Source organism: Ursus arctos, unplaced genomic scaffold, assembly GCF_023065955.2.
Source record: "Ursus arctos isolate Adak ecotype North America unplaced genomic scaffold, UrsArc2.0 scaffold_9, whole genome shotgun sequence".
Lineage (NCBI taxonomy): Eukaryota > Metazoa > Chordata > Mammalia > Carnivora > Ursidae > Ursus > Ursus arctos.
Window position 1 is genome coordinate 395,538 of NW_026623111.1, and position 15,426 is coordinate 410,963.

The 15,426-nt window shown below is 65.7% G+C and overlaps 2 protein-coding genes across 6 annotated transcripts in view; one reads left to right on the forward strand and one right to left on the reverse strand.

Annotated features, from left to right (window-relative positions):
- The window catches only part of TMEM175 (transmembrane protein 175), a 41,831-nt gene that overhangs the window by 23,626 nt on the left and 2,779 nt on the right, over positions 1-15,426 (forward strand). The window contains exons 13-14 of the mRNA XM_057309541.1: positions 44-6,620; positions 11,016-11,116. Of these exons, the coding sequence (XP_057165524.1) occupies positions 44-701 (658 nt within the window). The 3' untranslated portion in view covers positions 702-6,620; positions 11,016-11,116. The remainder of the gene's footprint in view (positions 1-43; positions 6,621-11,015; positions 11,117-15,426) is intronic.
- Positions 929-14,389, reverse strand: DGKQ (diacylglycerol kinase theta). 5 transcript variants are annotated; one of them, XM_026485927.4, is made up of 23 exons: positions 13,234-13,631; positions 10,570-10,649; positions 9,897-9,996; positions 9,434-9,519; positions 9,225-9,350; positions 8,612-8,765; positions 8,458-8,529; positions 8,201-8,301; positions 7,856-8,094; positions 7,673-7,763; positions 7,526-7,580; positions 7,339-7,400; positions 6,817-6,967; positions 6,374-6,412; positions 5,665-5,780; positions 4,147-4,298; positions 3,825-3,973; positions 3,543-3,721; positions 3,098-3,198; positions 2,774-2,920; positions 2,562-2,673; positions 2,330-2,482; positions 929-2,156 (listed from the first exon to the last, which is right to left on the reverse strand). In XM_026485927.4, exons 1-23 carry the CDS (start codon positions 13,517-13,519, stop codon positions 2,055-2,057), a joined length of 2,853 nt encoding a protein of 950 aa, XP_026341712.1. In that variant the 5' UTR covers positions 13,520-13,631; the 3' UTR covers positions 929-2,054. The 5 variants fall into 5 exon arrangements, with proteins under 5 accessions (XP_026341712.1, XP_057165523.1, XP_026341711.1 ...); XM_057309540.1 differs by lacking the exon at positions 13,234-13,631 and adding an exon at positions 14,161-14,389 and having other exon boundaries at positions 7,673-7,723; positions 7,856-8,301; XM_026485926.4 differs by having other exon boundaries at positions 7,673-7,723; positions 7,856-8,301; positions 13,234-13,632.

The following is a 15,426-nucleotide window of genomic DNA, read 5'->3' on the forward strand; positions in this document are numbered from 1 at the left end:
CACGTGGAGGCCGGGACAAATGCTGTGTGTTGCCCGTCCTCAGCGAGGACAACGTCCCGGACTCCAAGGACGTGAAGGAGAAGTTCCACGGGAGCCTGGTGGCCGCGCTGAGCGTGTACGGGCCGCACTTCCTGGCCTACTTCGGCTCCTTCGCCACGGTGGGCCTGCTCTGGTTTGCCCACCACTCGCTCTTCCTGCACATCCGCAAGGCCACGCCGTCCATGGGGCTGCTCAACACGCTCTCGCTGGCCTTCGTGGGCGGCCTCCCGCTGGCCTACCAGCAGACCTCGGCCTTCGCCCGGCGGCCCCACGACGAGCTCGAGAGCGTGCGCGTCAGCTGCGCCATCATCTTCTTCGCCAGCATCTTCCAGTTTGCCATCTGGACCACGGCCTTGCTGCACGAGGGGGAGACGCTGCGGCCCTCGGCGCGGTTCGGCGGACGTGAGCACGCGTTCATGTTCGCCAAGCTTGCGCTGTACCCCTGCGCCAGCCTGCTGGCCTTCGCCTCCACCTGCTTCCTGAGCCGATTCAGCACGGCCATCTTCCACCTCACCCAGATCGCCGTGCCTTTCACCTTCCTGCTGCTGCGCCTCCTCGTCCGCCTGGCCCTGGCCGTCCTGCGGGCCCTGCGGGGCCTCGGCCGGCCGGCACGCGGGGGCGAGGAGGACGCGCGGGCCCCGCTCCTCCCTTCCGCCTGCTAGCTCCAGGTGCCCGCCTGCCCCGGCCTGCGCTTGGCCCATGTTGGTTTTTATTTTCGTCATTCTCTAGAGCCCTCGGGGGGTTTTCTGCTTCTGCAGACAGGAGCTTGGCTTCTGTGTGTCCATCCGTCCTGGGCCCGCATCCTTCATCTTCGTGAAGCTGGGAGCCCGCAGCGTCCGCCCTGAGGGGACAGAGAAGACGGCAGCAGGACAGCAATGCCCACACTGTATTTGTCCTGGATATAATTTATGCTTCCATTCAGGTAGTGACAAGGTACACAGGGCCTGGGTGCCAAGCCCACACTGCCCCATCTGGGCACACAGACTCACTTAAATACAGAAGAACAGACACTACAGACCGGAACCAACGCCAAGGCCTGCAGAGCAAACACTAATGACGCCACCGGAGACATCATGGTGAACACACGTTTGCGTGCTGGAGGCACGTGATATGAATGTTCCGCCACAAATGGCCACTACAGTGCATTTGTGCAGTTTGGGCAGAAGCTTGGGGGACACAGGGCTGGCAGGGCGGAGCCGACAGCAAAGAGCCGGGACAGGTGGAGAAATGTGGTTCCTGGGCCTTTCATTGGAGGACTCTGGAGATGCCCCAGACTGACCCGGGGCCTGTCTGAACTCAGCGTGGCGGGAGGCCCAGACGTCTGGTCAGCCGGACAGGCGCTGGGAACGGGCATGCTGATCGTTGGCAAACAGGTGATTAAAGCTGGCTCCTCTGGACCTCCCAGCCCAGGCTTCCACGGGTTTGCTTCTGGTCCCTTCCGGACACGCTCTGCCCCACCCCTGTGAGGGCCCAGCTCCCCTCCTGCTCCATCTTCGGGATCTTGGGCAAGCCCACCTGGCCTGGGGACCCTCCAGGTGCAGCCCAAGCAGCTCCTCCACAGTGGCAGGGCCAGGAGAGAAGGCACCTTCCCCCAGGACAAGTGGTAGGTGCCCCCACCCAGCCCTCAGTGGGAACGTAGGCTGGAGGACCTGGTGGCCAGGGCATTCGGGGTCTGTACTGGGCACACTCTTAGGAGCATCCAGGGGGATGGCCCAAGCGTCAGTGCTGCCCAGCTCAACGGGCACAGGGATGGTGGGGGGACGCAAAGGGAGAAGTGCCTGCCACCCAGGATGGTGGCCTGGACCCCAGGGGACGGGACAAATGGCCAGCCAAAGCCCCGCACCCACCCTGTCACTGGATCGGAGGCCAGGGGGGAAACACCTGCCACGTGCCCGGCAGCTTCCACGTGGCACAGGGGTGAGGGGGAGACATCCCCCAGTCAAAGCTGTAGGCAAGTCCATCCACTGCTGGCTGATGGCTGCTGCTGGACAGGGATGCTGCTCCAGGGCCCTCCTCTACTTGGGGTCCCCTTCAGAGACAGGCACTCCATCTGCTCTGGCATCCTTGGGGGTCCCCGCCTTCCTGGGCTTCTGCTTGGTCTTCCTGAGCATGTGGGCCTGTCCCCGGACAGGTCAGGTCAAAGGGCCGAGTAATACTGCAGGCACGGTCTCAGCCCGCTTTATAGAAGGGGTGTGGGGGGGGGTAGGGTTCAGCCTGTGGGCCCCTCCCCTCCATGTACCCAGGGGGCCCAGCCAGCTCTCAGGCCCCGCCCAGCTCACCCCCGTGGTACCTTGGGGCCTGCAGCAGAGATTATCATGTGTCCAGGAGCCTGGACCCAGGGCTCGCCATCCACCTGCACGGGCGTGGCCTTGAGGAGAGTGACACGGAAGTAGGACCCCTGGGCGATGCGAATACCAGAGCGCAGCCCGCCCTGGACCTGGCCCTGGCAGAGGGGAGAGGGCCGGCTGGGCTCAGCGGGCTGTGGTCCCACGCCGGGGCCCACCCCGCCTGCCTGCACTCACCATGTGCATGACGCCCGTCACCCCCACCACCTCGAGGAGCCCGTCATCCATGCGTGGCTTCTCGAACCTTGAGTCACTGTCGGAGCCCCACAGATCGGCCCCTGAGCCCCAGCTGCACCGAGGGAGGGGCACACGGGTAAGTGGGCAGGCTGGGCCAGGGCCGCAAGCCCCATCTGAGGCCAGAGCCCCCCTGGAGCCCCACCCACTGGTACCTGGGGATGTTGATGAAGATGAGACCCTCGATGCTTGGCAACTCCACTTCCTGCTGCTCCACCTGCAGACGGATCTCCTTGTGCAAGCCCCGGGAGTGGCTGATCTTCTGCAGCCCCACTCGCACATACACGCCCTTGTTGTGGAACCTGCAGGGGCGGTGCGTGCCTACCGTGAGGGTGGAGCCTGGCCCCGCCTAAGACAGCCCCAAGTTCCAGTCCCATCCACCAATTACTGCTGGTGAATCCCCAGGAAGCACACTGTCACCAGAGGGCGGCCCTGCTGTCTGGAGTAGTCCCAAGCCTCCATCCCTGATCTTCCAGCACCTGCTTGTGAACTTGCCAGGCTCCTCCTCCCGTGCCTGGTGGAAGTCCAGGCTTAGCTCTGCATCGATGCCAATCCCACAGTAGTTACTCATCTGCACGATCTGGAGACAAGACACATTCTTCCATGACCCTGGTCAGCCCCCACCAGGTGCTCCCCACCTCCCCCAAGCTGGGTCCAGCCTCCTCGTCTCCAACCCAACTCTGCTGCTGCTGTCAGAGCCGCTTCTGTCCTGGAATCATTCTGCACCCAGGAGGAGGCAAGCATCTGAGCCAGCCAGTCTGCGATGTCACCAGCAAGCCACTGCCGACAGCTGACCCTGCCTCAGCTTCCCCACAAAGGGGGTGGCCCTGGCACCTACAGCAGGTGGTGGCCGGGAGGCGCCTGACTCCCCGGACGGAAGTGTCGAGTTGCCTGCGGGGGGCCCAACAGGCGCCACACTGTTACCTTGGGGGGCTCCACGTCTGCCACGCTGTTCTCTGCACCGCCAGCCTCGTGAGCATCCAGCAGAATGGTCCAGCGGTCCATGAGCACAGCGTCAGCCTCATCCACCGACACCAGCACGGACAAGGGGTCCTCGCCACTGTAGCCCGCCCCCCAGCGGAGGACCCGGCCAAGGTCATTCCCTGGGATGGGGCAAGACGAGACTGTCCACACCCACCTACCCAGCCGCTCCCCCCCCCCCCCCCCCCCGCCAGGCCTGTCCCCAGACCTGCTGGCTGACCCCACCTGTGCCCAGCGGCAGGATGGCCACGGAAGGCTCCGGGCAGGCCAGACGGTGCCGCATTTCCTCCAGGGCGGCGAGCACCCAGCCCACGGTGCCATCCCCACCGCACACCAGCACCCGGAAGCAGGGCACCTGAGAGAACACGTGGAACCTGGCGGGAGGCAAACAGGAAGCGCTCTACACGCGTGCATGCCAGCGGCAGCACCTGGGCCCCACGCAGATGGCCTGCACGGTTCTGTCCCCTCTGGCCTCTCGACAGGTGCATGCAAGCACCCCTCCTGACGCTCGGGCTGTGAGCAGCACGGCGGGGACCCCCACACTCACCCGGGAAGAGGCCCCCCGTTGGTCAGTTCAAAGACCTGGTGAGGATTCAGCAGCTTCCGGAAACTACAGAGCAGGTCACGGCCCTTGAGGCCTCCACTCCTGGGGTTCACAAACACTAGGAGGGGGCAGGAGTCTGGGGGCAGCTTCGTGTGCTGACAGATGGGGGGCTGGGTTAGTGCAGGTTCTCAAGGCCACCCCACGGGGGGGGGGGTGGCAAGTTCTCCAACCCTGAGCCCACCCAGCCTGAGCCCACCTGGGGCCAGCCCCCGACCCGAGGAAGGCACACATGGGGCCCGGGGGGGTACCTGGCCATCCCCACCTTGCCACTGACCACTCAGGGCACCCCCCACAGCAGAGGGGGCACCCGCAGATGTGGCCAACGAGGCAGAGATGGGTCCGGGCAGCCTGGAGCTCTGAGCTCACAGGCCATGCCCCACCCACCGTGGGCCTCGTGGCCAGACCATGCCCACAGCCTGATCCCCGCAGCCGATGCCGAGGCTGGGTACCCACGTGGGATTCCACCTGCCCCTCCTACAGATCTCAGGGTCCCTGCCCACCCACACCGCACACAGCAGGAGCAGCCAGGCTCACAGAGTGGCCCCATCTCCCATGGGCAGAAGTCCCTCTCCCAACAAACAACCCCCAAAACGCAGTGCCCAGGGACAGCAGGCAGGGGCTGACGTCCCCACGATGGTGAGGACAGTGGGGGGCACTGGGGCCCCCGGTGGGAGGTGCTAGGTAACAGGCACAGGTTCAGCAACAGCTCAAAGCCAAGGACACACTTGGGGCGACATGTGACCCCCGGGCAGGGCTGCCTGCGGTCATCCCTCGCCTGCGCACCCCAAAGCACGTAGCTGCCAGGAGGGAGCACGTGTGTGTCGGCACTGCCCACACAGCCCTGCCAGCACGGCCAGCTGTTGGGGGCCCTGACCCACAGGGGCTGCACCCTCACCAGGACAGCGGGATGGCGCCAGCTCCGGGGGGGGGGGGGAAGGGCAGCCAGGCCCAGGCATCGCCCACCCAGTCGCAGACGATGAATTCCCTCCACCCTGATTCTGTTTCACCTGGACGGGGCCAGGGACGGAGCAGCCACAAATAGCTCTGCTGAACCCTTAGGGGCCAGCAGGGCTGAGGACCAGAGGCTGCTGGCAAAGGAATGGCGTGTAGGGCGGGACCTGCAGCTGTGGCCCATCACCCTGCCCTGACCCGTGTGGTGTCTGCCCTGGGCTCGCCCCAGCTCATTCTTCCAGACGGTGTCCAAAGTGAGGGAGTCCCACCTCTTGGCCAGAGGTGGCCGAGGCCTCCCAAGCAGGGGGAGTGGGCCCGGTCCCGGTGACCAGAGAGAAGACAAGGGCCTGCCAGGAGGTCCGCACACACACAGCCTCTAGGAGGCAGCCATGATGGGGTGGGAACTGCGGCCTGTGGTCCTCCCCCCGTCAGCCACGGTGCAGGCCTCTCACCCCCGGACCTCAGGCTCCTCCCCTGGTGTGAACCATGTCCCTGACGGCGCCCACTCACCAGCACGTCTGGGAGCACCAGGGCCGTCAGCGGCCGGCCGTGCACAGCTGTGTCCCTGACCAGCATGTACAGTCGCTCGGCCTCCGCGAAGCAGGCCACGTCCAGCACCACCGCACCTGCAGCAGGGGGGCTATAAGCTCAGACAGCAGCCTCCCCGCATCCTGCCGCCAGAAGGGACCCTGGGTCTGGCCATCCAATGGCATCCACATGACACAGCACCACCGTCCCCCATGGAGCCTTTAAGGACGGCCAAGCTCAGAGACAGGACACAGAGGTGGATGGAAGAGGGCAGCGTGGCTGGGCACACCCTCATCCCTAGGGCCCCTGGGGGGGTGGGGAACACACCCAGAAGAACGGAGGACACTGATGACTGCTGGGGACCCACAGAAGGGACTTGGGGCTCATGGGAATGTCCTCCCACTTCTGGGTAGACCTGAAGTCTCCCACGAAAAAAAGATGCAAACCCAACGGCAGAACAAGTTTTGGAGAAAAGTTCTCTGCAACTCAGTCACATTCTAGCAAAAGCACGACAGCCGTGAGCCAGGGAAAAAAACAGAAATGTGTCCCTCACACAGGGTTTCCCCAGAAAAAGGTCAGGTCCTAAACAAAATGGAACGTTGAACACGGAGGCAAGAAGGGCAGGCCTTTCTACCTCGCTCCAGAGAATGACTTTGGCCAAGTCTGAGCACGGCCCAGGGCAGCAGCTCACCTTGGGAGGAGTAGACGTGGCTCACGGACACAAGGCCGGCTGCAAAGACAGGCTGCCATCAGGGGAGGCACGTGGTCTCCACTCCGCCTACCCCAGGTGGCCCCGCCCAGCCTCTGAGGCCAACCCTGCTGCCACTGTTCGCAGTCGGTGCCCAACCCAGCAGGGGCCCGTATGTCCCTCCTCAGCTCAGAGCCAAGGGCAGAAAAGACAGAGGCTGGACCTCAGGAGTCGCAGAAGCCCCTTGGAGGTGAGTGGTTTGGGCCCCGGAGGTGAGGACAGAGACCCACTGAGCGGGAACCAGCTTGGCAAAAGCTCAGACAGCGAGTGGCGGAGGAGGGGAGCAGGAGAACCAGCCCCCGTGGCCTGCTCTCAGAACCCGTCCCCTCCTCCCCGTTCCCGGTCACCAGTAGCCAGTAACCCCAGGTCAGCCCAGGTAATCACACCTTTGGTGGCCACAGCCTCGTCCAGTAGGCTGCCATACTCCTGGGCAGACAGGCCGGGAGGCAGGCCAGCAACATACAGGGAGACATGAGGGGCCACAACTCTGCGCTCAGCCACATAGAACCGCGTCTGGGTCATCTGCCGCAGGGACGTCTGTGGGGAGGCGGGACACTGAGCGGAGCACTCAGGGAGGGCACCGCAGCACACGGCCCCTCCACCCTCCATCCAGAAAGACTCCCCAGGCTGAACCACACAGAGACAGAAAAGGAAACACGGGCTTCCTCCCTTGGGACAAGCCCCTCAAGTCCCCTCGGGGAGCTCTGGGGGGTGGGGTCTGTGGCTCAAAACCCCACCTTCCAGAAAAAGGTGACATGAGCAAGCAGACAGACCCTCCAGGCCCAGGGGGGCTGGCACTGCCAGCCAGGATGGACGTGTTGTCCTGGGGACAGGGTCCCTCGCTAGGAAGCAGCAGCCATGGCCAAAGGCTGGCGGCTCCACAGGGACCAGCATTCACACCCAATGACCTGCCGGATGTCACGAAGCCGGGCGAGCAAGGGCTCTTCGTCCTCCAGCACCGTCCTCTGGACTGCAAGAAAGACAGGCAAGGCCCGTGGGCACCAGGTGCCATGCCCACGGCTGCAAATAGCTACCCTAAGACCTCAGGGCACCCGGGGGGCAGATCAGGGGACATCACCGCAGGCTACCACTCACCTTGCCTGCTTCCCATGAGCACCTCCACCAGCTGGAAGCTCTCAGGACCCTCGGCCTGTGGGGGGCGGAGTTTGAGGCATCAGGCCTGGACCCCCAACTCCCCGAGGACTCCCACCAGGCCGGCCGAGCCCACAGCAGCATACACACCTGACGTCCGAGCAGCGGGAGAACCTCCAGCACCACGGTCCGGGCAGTGCTCTGTGGGGTCACACGTATGGACACGTAGGCCACACCCACCCTGCAGGGAACAATCTCAGGAGCTTGGGTCACATGGCCCCCACCCCTCCCAACTCCCGCCGGCAGACCCTGGGCCTTGGGCCTGGGTCTCACTTGAGCCAGGCAGGGTAGATCTTCAAGACTTCCTGGGTGTGGGGCACAGCGCGGATGATCCAGGCCTCCGGTGCGGCCTCTCGGGACCCAGGGCCTCTGCTGCCCTCCTCCTCTGCACTCCCACTGGCCCGGGTCTTGCCCCGTGCCCCGGTGTCCGCAGCGAGCACAGGTGGGGGGAGTGCCTGCAGCTCGAAGTCTCGAGGGTCCTCCGCGACGTAGTAAGCCCGAAGCGCCAGCTCCTGAAGGGTGGCGGCCGGATGTGGACAGGAGCCGGGGCCGTTCTGGATGCCACAAAAGCACCCCCAGGAACAGGCCCTGCCTCGGCCCCTGCGGGGGCTCTCTTACCAGCACCTCCTCGCTCCTGGCCAGGCGGGGGACAGTGATGACTCGAAAGTGGTTTCTCTGCAAAGCATCGTTGCCATCAAAGATCTTCAGGGTCTGTTTGCCTGGGCCAGAGACAAGTGGGTATGGGTCCATGGAGTGGAGTACTGGCTGGAGACAGGACAGGGGATGGGGTGAGGGATGGGAATGGGGACAGGGGGTACAAGGGACTGGATGGGGGTACCGGGCGGGCAGGCGGGCCACAGCTAAGAGGCACCTACTGGACTCCGGGGCCAGCACCTCTCTGCTCAGGCCAGCCAGGGTGCTTCCGTCCACACCATCGTCCCCCTCACCTGTGGGAGGGACACAGCTGACCTCTCACTGGGGGCCTACCCCTGGCCCGCACGCCCGGCCCCAGCGCAGCCTTCCACTCACCTGTCTCTGGGGCTGAGCCCTCAGAGATGCGGAAACAGTGCATTTTACTGAAGTTCCGGGACAGCAGGCGCACGCACGCAGGGGGCAGGACCATGGTATGCAAGCGCCCAAACGTGCACTCCGGGGCGAGCGCCGCCGAGCAGACTGAGTGCGCCTGGAGATGCGGGCATGGACCGGCCTTCAGCCACTCTGCGGGGCCCACGCTGGACCCATGGCCCCTACGCAGGCTGCGACGGAGCGCACAAGTGGGCAGCGCCTCCCTCAGAGCAGAAGGGTCCCCAACTCTGTACAACGGGGACCACCCCCTGCCCCGACAGAGTGCGATGCAGACGGGTGAGGACGGAAGGACGCACCGCACCTGCTCCCAGGACCTCCATCCTGCTTTCCAACAGGATAAAACATCCACCCTGCCCCACCCCCCAGGACCCCCACCCCCATCCCACAAAGCCCCACCTCCCCACTGCACCCGCCCCGGCTTCGCCCCTCAGGAACCCCACAGTCCCAATCCACCCCCCAGAACCCCCACCCCCCAGGACCCCCCCCCCACCCCTCAAAGCCCCACCCGCACACCCGCCCCCGCCCCTCAGGACCCCACCCACCCGCAAAGCCCCACCTGCAAGCCGCACCACTCGCAGCGCACGCCCGCAAGCACGTCGGAGGAGCCGCACGTCTTCCTGCAGACCTCGCAGCGCGCACCGGAGGACAGGTTCCCCTCCCGCCAGTGGTGGTGGTGCGCGTCCTGCGGAGGGGACCGTCAGTGGCTCAGCCAGCCCCCAGCACGCCCCCGCCCCCAGGCTCAGGCGGCCGACCGTGCGCACTCACGTGGTCCCGGTGCCCGTCCAGGTGGCACTGGCGGCAGTCGCTGCAGGCGAAGGGCACACAGTCGGGGTGAACGTGCAGCTCACACACTGGGGGGCGGGCAGGGTTAAGGGCCTCTCGCCGCTCCCCACAGCCCCGCCCCCTTCTCTCGGGCGTCTCTACCGAGCCCGTCCCCCGCAAGTCCTGGACACACTTCCTTTACCCTTCCTGTCGTGCGGAGCAGGTGCCCCCACCTCTCAGACGAGGGGAGCCAGGTTCTCATCTCTCCCTGCCTGGCCCCCCGCACCTGCTTCCCTGGGAGGGCAGCTCGAGAACCCACAAACATGTCCCCCCATCGGTGCCCCCCCCAGCCCAACTCCTGCCCAGCCGCCTGGCCACAGCGAGGTGTGGGGCACCCTGGGCAGCAGAGATCAGGACCCTGGTGAGGGGCGCAGACCGGAGGGCAGCCTGGTGGGCTCAGCAGTACCTTCACAGCGGAGCGCGGGGGCCTCCAGGGCCTTACGGCACACGGAGCAGAACTTGCGCTTGTAGAGACCCCGCGGGCCGAAGCAGTGGGCCACAGGGACCTGCGGGACGCAGAGCCCCCCTCAGCCCAGGGCCTACCTGCCAGGACCCATCCAGCACCAGCAGGTCTCGTCCTCTACATCCCAGAGAGCGCCCACTGCCACCCACACCACCTGCCTGAACCCTGCAGGCCCCCCAAATCCTCCCCGGCCCCTCTGTACCCCCTGCTGGAACTGCCCACTCTCCTCAGAGTCCTTGCAGGACCAAGGCCAGGCCACCCCTTCTGCAGGGAATACCCCTGCTGGTTCTGCAGGAAGCCTGGGCACTGGCTGCTTCCTCCAGGCTTTTCCCCTGCCCCACGATACGTCCACGGCAAGCTGGATGAAGCACACACGGACGAGGCCCACCAACAGGCGGGACGCACGATGCTGGGTGCCAGGGACCCCAGAGGAAGAGGCGTTAGGACCAGTGGGAAGTGAGGCCGGGCTGCTGCTCTGGGAAGGGCTCACAAGCAGGGATGCAGTCAGCATCCTGGGGGCCCAAACCACCCCCTCCAAGCAGCCAGCCTGACTCTCAGCCCAGAACCTGCCACAAGAGCCGGCCTCCCCAGCCCTCTGCCCACACTCCATACGCACTCGGACCAGGCTGGGCGCCACACCCGCACAGGGGGTCTTCACGTGCTTCAGGCACTTCTCGTGGGACATGAAGTTGCAGACTGCGGAATGAGAGCTGCGTGAGTTGGCCCCTGTGAGTCGACCGTGCATTGAGACCGCAGGCTTTTGCATGCAGAAGGGAGGCCTTGGCCAGCAGAACCACCCAGGGCCACAGCCGGTGCCAGCATTCTGACAGGGCCGTGTGCCGATCACAGTGGGCCCACTCTGCCAGAGCTGAAGGGGGAGTGCGTGGGGTGAGCCTCTGCGGCCCACCCCCCCAGCTCCGACCCAGCCATGAGTAATGGAGAAGGTGACTGCCACCATCTCCACTGTTGTGGGGGCAGAGGGAGGGCATGGCCACAGCCTCCCCCACTGAAGCGCCACGGACAGCCTGACCCCCTGCCCCACCCCACCTCTCATCCCCACAGAGCCCGGAGTGCGGGTGACGGTGTGTCCTGGAACGGAGTCTTAGGGTGGCCCCTTGCACACAGCGGCACACTCCAAACTGTTGGTCCTGAGGTGCAGGCAGGTAAGTGGGCATCTCCCTCCAGACCAGCTTCACCAGAACATGATTCCCTCACTCCCCCACAACCCTAAAGACCCCGAACTATCCCTCCCGTGTGTTGCGTGCCTACCGAGACCAGAGCCAGTGTGTAACGGGCCAGGACCGCCCGAGACAGGCAGGGTGGCCAGCCCAGGGATGGCTGTACCTGCCCCTGCCCAGAGGGGTAGACAGCCCAGAGGCTCTAAAGGCAGTGAGCACTCAGACAGATGCTGTGCTCCCAAGGGCCACCGTCTGGAGGTGCAGGCAGCTAGGAAGGGAGGCCCAGAGATGGACAGGATGGGGGGAGGGTACAAGAGGAAGCAGCTCCTGACAGCACAAGCAGCAGTGAGTGGGCCTAGGGAGGGGACGGGGGAGCTCGGCTGGGCCCCACTGGGGTGGGATGGGTGGGACGAGGCAGCAGGAGGCTGGGAAGTGGGCAGGTGGCAGAAGGACTCACTCTCCAACTTAGCCCTTGGTGAAAAGTGTGACCGGGGAGGCTTGAGGCAGCCCCATCCCACCCACCGCAGCCCTACCCACCCAGTCCCTAAGAGGAGGGGGCAGACAGGTCCTCCACAAGCTAGCAAGAACAGCCCTGAGGTCTCGCTTCAGAAAAACTATAGTAGGCTGGGGTCAGACGGAAGAAATGTGGAGGCGGAGAAGAAGGGTGAGCATTCCCACTAGCTTCCCCTTCAGGGCACCCAGACTAGCTCTGTCCCAGAAGGCAGCAGCTGTGGGCAGGTGGCACCCAGCTCCTCTGGCCCATGGAGATAGTGCCTGACCACCCCACATCCCACATCCCACATCCTGGGTACTCCCTGGCAGGGGAGAAGGCTCTTCCTCCCACACCCTTGTCAGGCCCCTCTGCTTGCCAAGATTACCAGCCCCTTCTCCACAGAGGTGGGGAGGACATCCACACAGCTGCCCAGGGATGGCCTCCACATCACCCCCAAGCCCAGCCTCCTTTCATGAGCTGCTTCGCCCTTTAGACCTAGAGCCCCACCTGCAGGAGGTCATAGCAGTGAGGAGGACCTGGAGTCTGGCCTCAGACCTGGAGCCCTACCTTCACTACCTCTCACCTGTGCAGAGGTCCTGCTCTAGCCTCAGACCTAAAGCTGACTCAGCCTGCACAAGCACTTCTCCCCGCTCAAGTGAGCCTCTTGGCATGGGAGAAGGTAAGACAGTGCAGTGTTTCTGATATGAGAGAATCTAGGGGAGACTCCACCCATACCAGCTGGCCAGGCCACCTGGTACAGCACTAGAGAGTCAGATTAACCATGCCATTTTCTTTGTCAGAAGGCATCCTGCGTGAGGGACCCAGTCTCCTCCACCAGACCTGGTCAAGCCTTCTCTATAAACTCTGGCATACGTGGTCCCTATGTCCCCAGAGCCGAAAGCCTGTCTCCTCGACTGGAGCACAGGCTCCCCACGTGCCACCTTCCACATCCCTGGGCAGCTGTGGTCCCTAGGGCCCACCCACCTGTCCTGCCAGAGGGAGCAGGACTGCAAGAGACCAGATCCTGGAAGTTTGCACCCTCACTGTCCAATGAGCCAGAGGAGGGAGGGCCTCCTCACCCAGTCAACCAGCTTGGCATCGAGGTGGGAGCCCTGTTGGGGCATGCTGCACTTGGCCCCTGAGGGCAGCAGTGTGCATGCAGGGCAAGAAAGGCCCAGCACTAGGGCACAGGAACCAGTGGCCCAGACCAGCCCTGCCTGACCATACTGCTGCCCCTTGCTGACCCAGCTGCTGGGACGGAGGAGACCAGACGAGTCACACCTGCTCAGGGTGGGCTGGACTCATCACCCAGTCACTGCACCTGCCCCATGCAGCCCACAGTGCTCTCCCCCCACTGAATCCCGACCCAAGTGAGGGAGCCCAGGGAGCGGGTTTTTCCTGAGGCCCATAGTCCTGGGAAGCCACCTGGTGCCCCCAAGGCCCTGGAAGAGCCAGTCCTTATCACCTCCCTGGAGAGGGTCTGAGGCCAGCACACTCCTGCCCCGTGGGGCAAGCGGCTGTCCTGAGGAGGCCACTGCTGGGAGTGCAGGTGAGGAGCTGCCATTCTGGGCCAGGGGCTGGGGTCTGTGATGGGGTCGCGGGCGCTCACCGTCGCACAGGAAGCCGGCCAGCCCCCAGATGAAGTCGGAGCAGAGGTGGCAGAAGGTGGGCTTGGTGAGCGTCACCTTCCGGAAGCTGTGGCCAGACGCGGCGGGGCCCGGGGTCCTGGCGCCCGCCCGCTCCGGGCCGGACCCCGACCCCGACCCCGGCCCCGTCCCCGGCCCCGGCCGCGCGCGGCCTCTGCCGCCTAGCTCCGGGCTGGAGGCCGGGCTGCCCGGGCGCGGCGAGCTACCGCCGAGCCAGGCACGGGCCCGGGGCTCGGCCGCCGCCGCCATGCCTGCCCGGGCGGCCCGAGCCCCGGCGGCGGGCGAGGGCCGGGTCCGCGCTGCGGGTGAGAGGGCTGCCGCCTCCCGGTCGACCCCGCCGTCCGCGCCGGGCTTCCGACTGCGCCCGCCGCCACTGCGCAGGCGCGCGCTCGGGGGCGGGGGCCGAGCGGCCGGGGGGCGGGGCCTGGGGCGGTGGGCCTTCGGGGGCGGGGCCTGAGCTGGGGCTGGGCGGAGGCGGGAGGCCGGCGGGCAGGCCTGCGGAGCCGGTTCCGAGCCCGGGCCGAGTCGGGGGCCGCCTGGGGCCGCCTGGAGGGCAGGGGATGGGTCTGGCCTTCGGCCGACAGCCTGCGCCCGGAACCGGGACCGGGTTCCCCGCACGCAGCCTCCCGACGACGCCGGCGCGAGGCGTTTGCACCTGCGGCGCCCAGACCCGCGCCTGCGCAGACGGACACCTCCCACGCGACACCCGGATCCCGCCGGTGGTTCGCGGTTGCGCGGGGAAGCCCTGCGAGCGCGCGGCGCATCCCCGAGGCCCGAGGGTGGGGTCGGGAACCAAGGCCCGCCTCCCCTGCATGCCGCCGCATGCCCCCGCCAGCCATGCGTGGACGGCCGGGTGCGCTGTGTCTTCGCACGCGTGGGCCTTGCCTTACCCCGAGTACCTGCAGGCCCGGCCCCTGTCCTCACCGCCGATGGGGACGTCATGAGGGTCCGTGTCCGCGATAGTCGGGGCCTGCATTCCCCCCTCCGCATGCCGACGTTGCTGCCCCGCCTGTTCGCAGATGGTGCCGGCTCCCATCAGCTCTCCCGTGGGAAGCCCGAGGGGCCCTCCCTCCGGTTCCTGGCCTCATGTTCCCATCCCGGGCCGGCCTGTGCCCACGCTCCCCAGGTCCTCCTCGACCGCCCCCCGCCCCCCGCGCTAGGGAAGACCTGCCCCCACCGCACTCCCGGGGAAGGCAGTGAGTTTCGCCCGCCTGCCCTGCCGAGAAGTCTGGCTCCTCCAAGGGGCGACCCCAGAACGCATGGCTTTGTTTTGTCCAGGCGGCGCTGGGGACGGGCGGGGGACGTGTCCAAGAAGGTCACCCTGACCCTATCGCCTGCCAGAATGCCGGGAATGCCATCACTCCAGGGTCCCTGCTTCTGTGGGCCTGAGCGCAGAGTGCAATGCACTCGGCCGAAATGGGCATCGTGGGCCAAGGGGCTTCTTGGGGGACCCAGAAGGGACAAGCAGGGGCTGCAGGGAGGGGCTGGCTCCCGTGGGTGCGGGGAAGGGTAGAGCCCCACGGTCCCAGAGGAAGAGAAAAACAGGGTGGGGCATCCAACCAGGGGAGAATAATGTCCGCGGTGGTGGGGGGAGGGCTTAATGACCACGAAGGCCACCAAGGCAATGCCTGGAAGTGTGCTGGGCCTGCTGGGAGGGCCTGTGGAGGGAGAGACAGGGAGGGTTACAGTGCCTTATTTTGCTGAGGGGGATTCCAGGTGTGGACAGCAGAGGGAGAGAGAGAGAGAGAGGGCAGTGCCAGAGACAGGGGGCTGAAAAGGCAGGAGGACTCACCCTCACTCCCGGGAGGGTTCTTCATTGTCCAGAAACCCTTCACTGTGCACCCAGAGCACTGGGCTGGCAAGTCTGCCCTCCTGGAGCCGAGTTCTGGGACTGACCGACAACAAACTGAAAAATAAAGAAGCCTGGAAATGCCACTCAAATGTCTTGGTGCCAGCTGTGGATGGAGGGAGCCAGGCCTGAGTGCCCAGGAGGAGCTGGGCTGTGGGCAGCAGGAAAGCAACCAAGCAAGGGGAAACAGAGGGTATAAAGGCCCTGGGGTCACTCCTCTCTCCTTGTCCCCTCAGAACCCCCCATTCTGGCTTCAACACACCCAACTCCCTGAACCTGCCCTCAGCCAGGTCGCAAGTCACAGGTG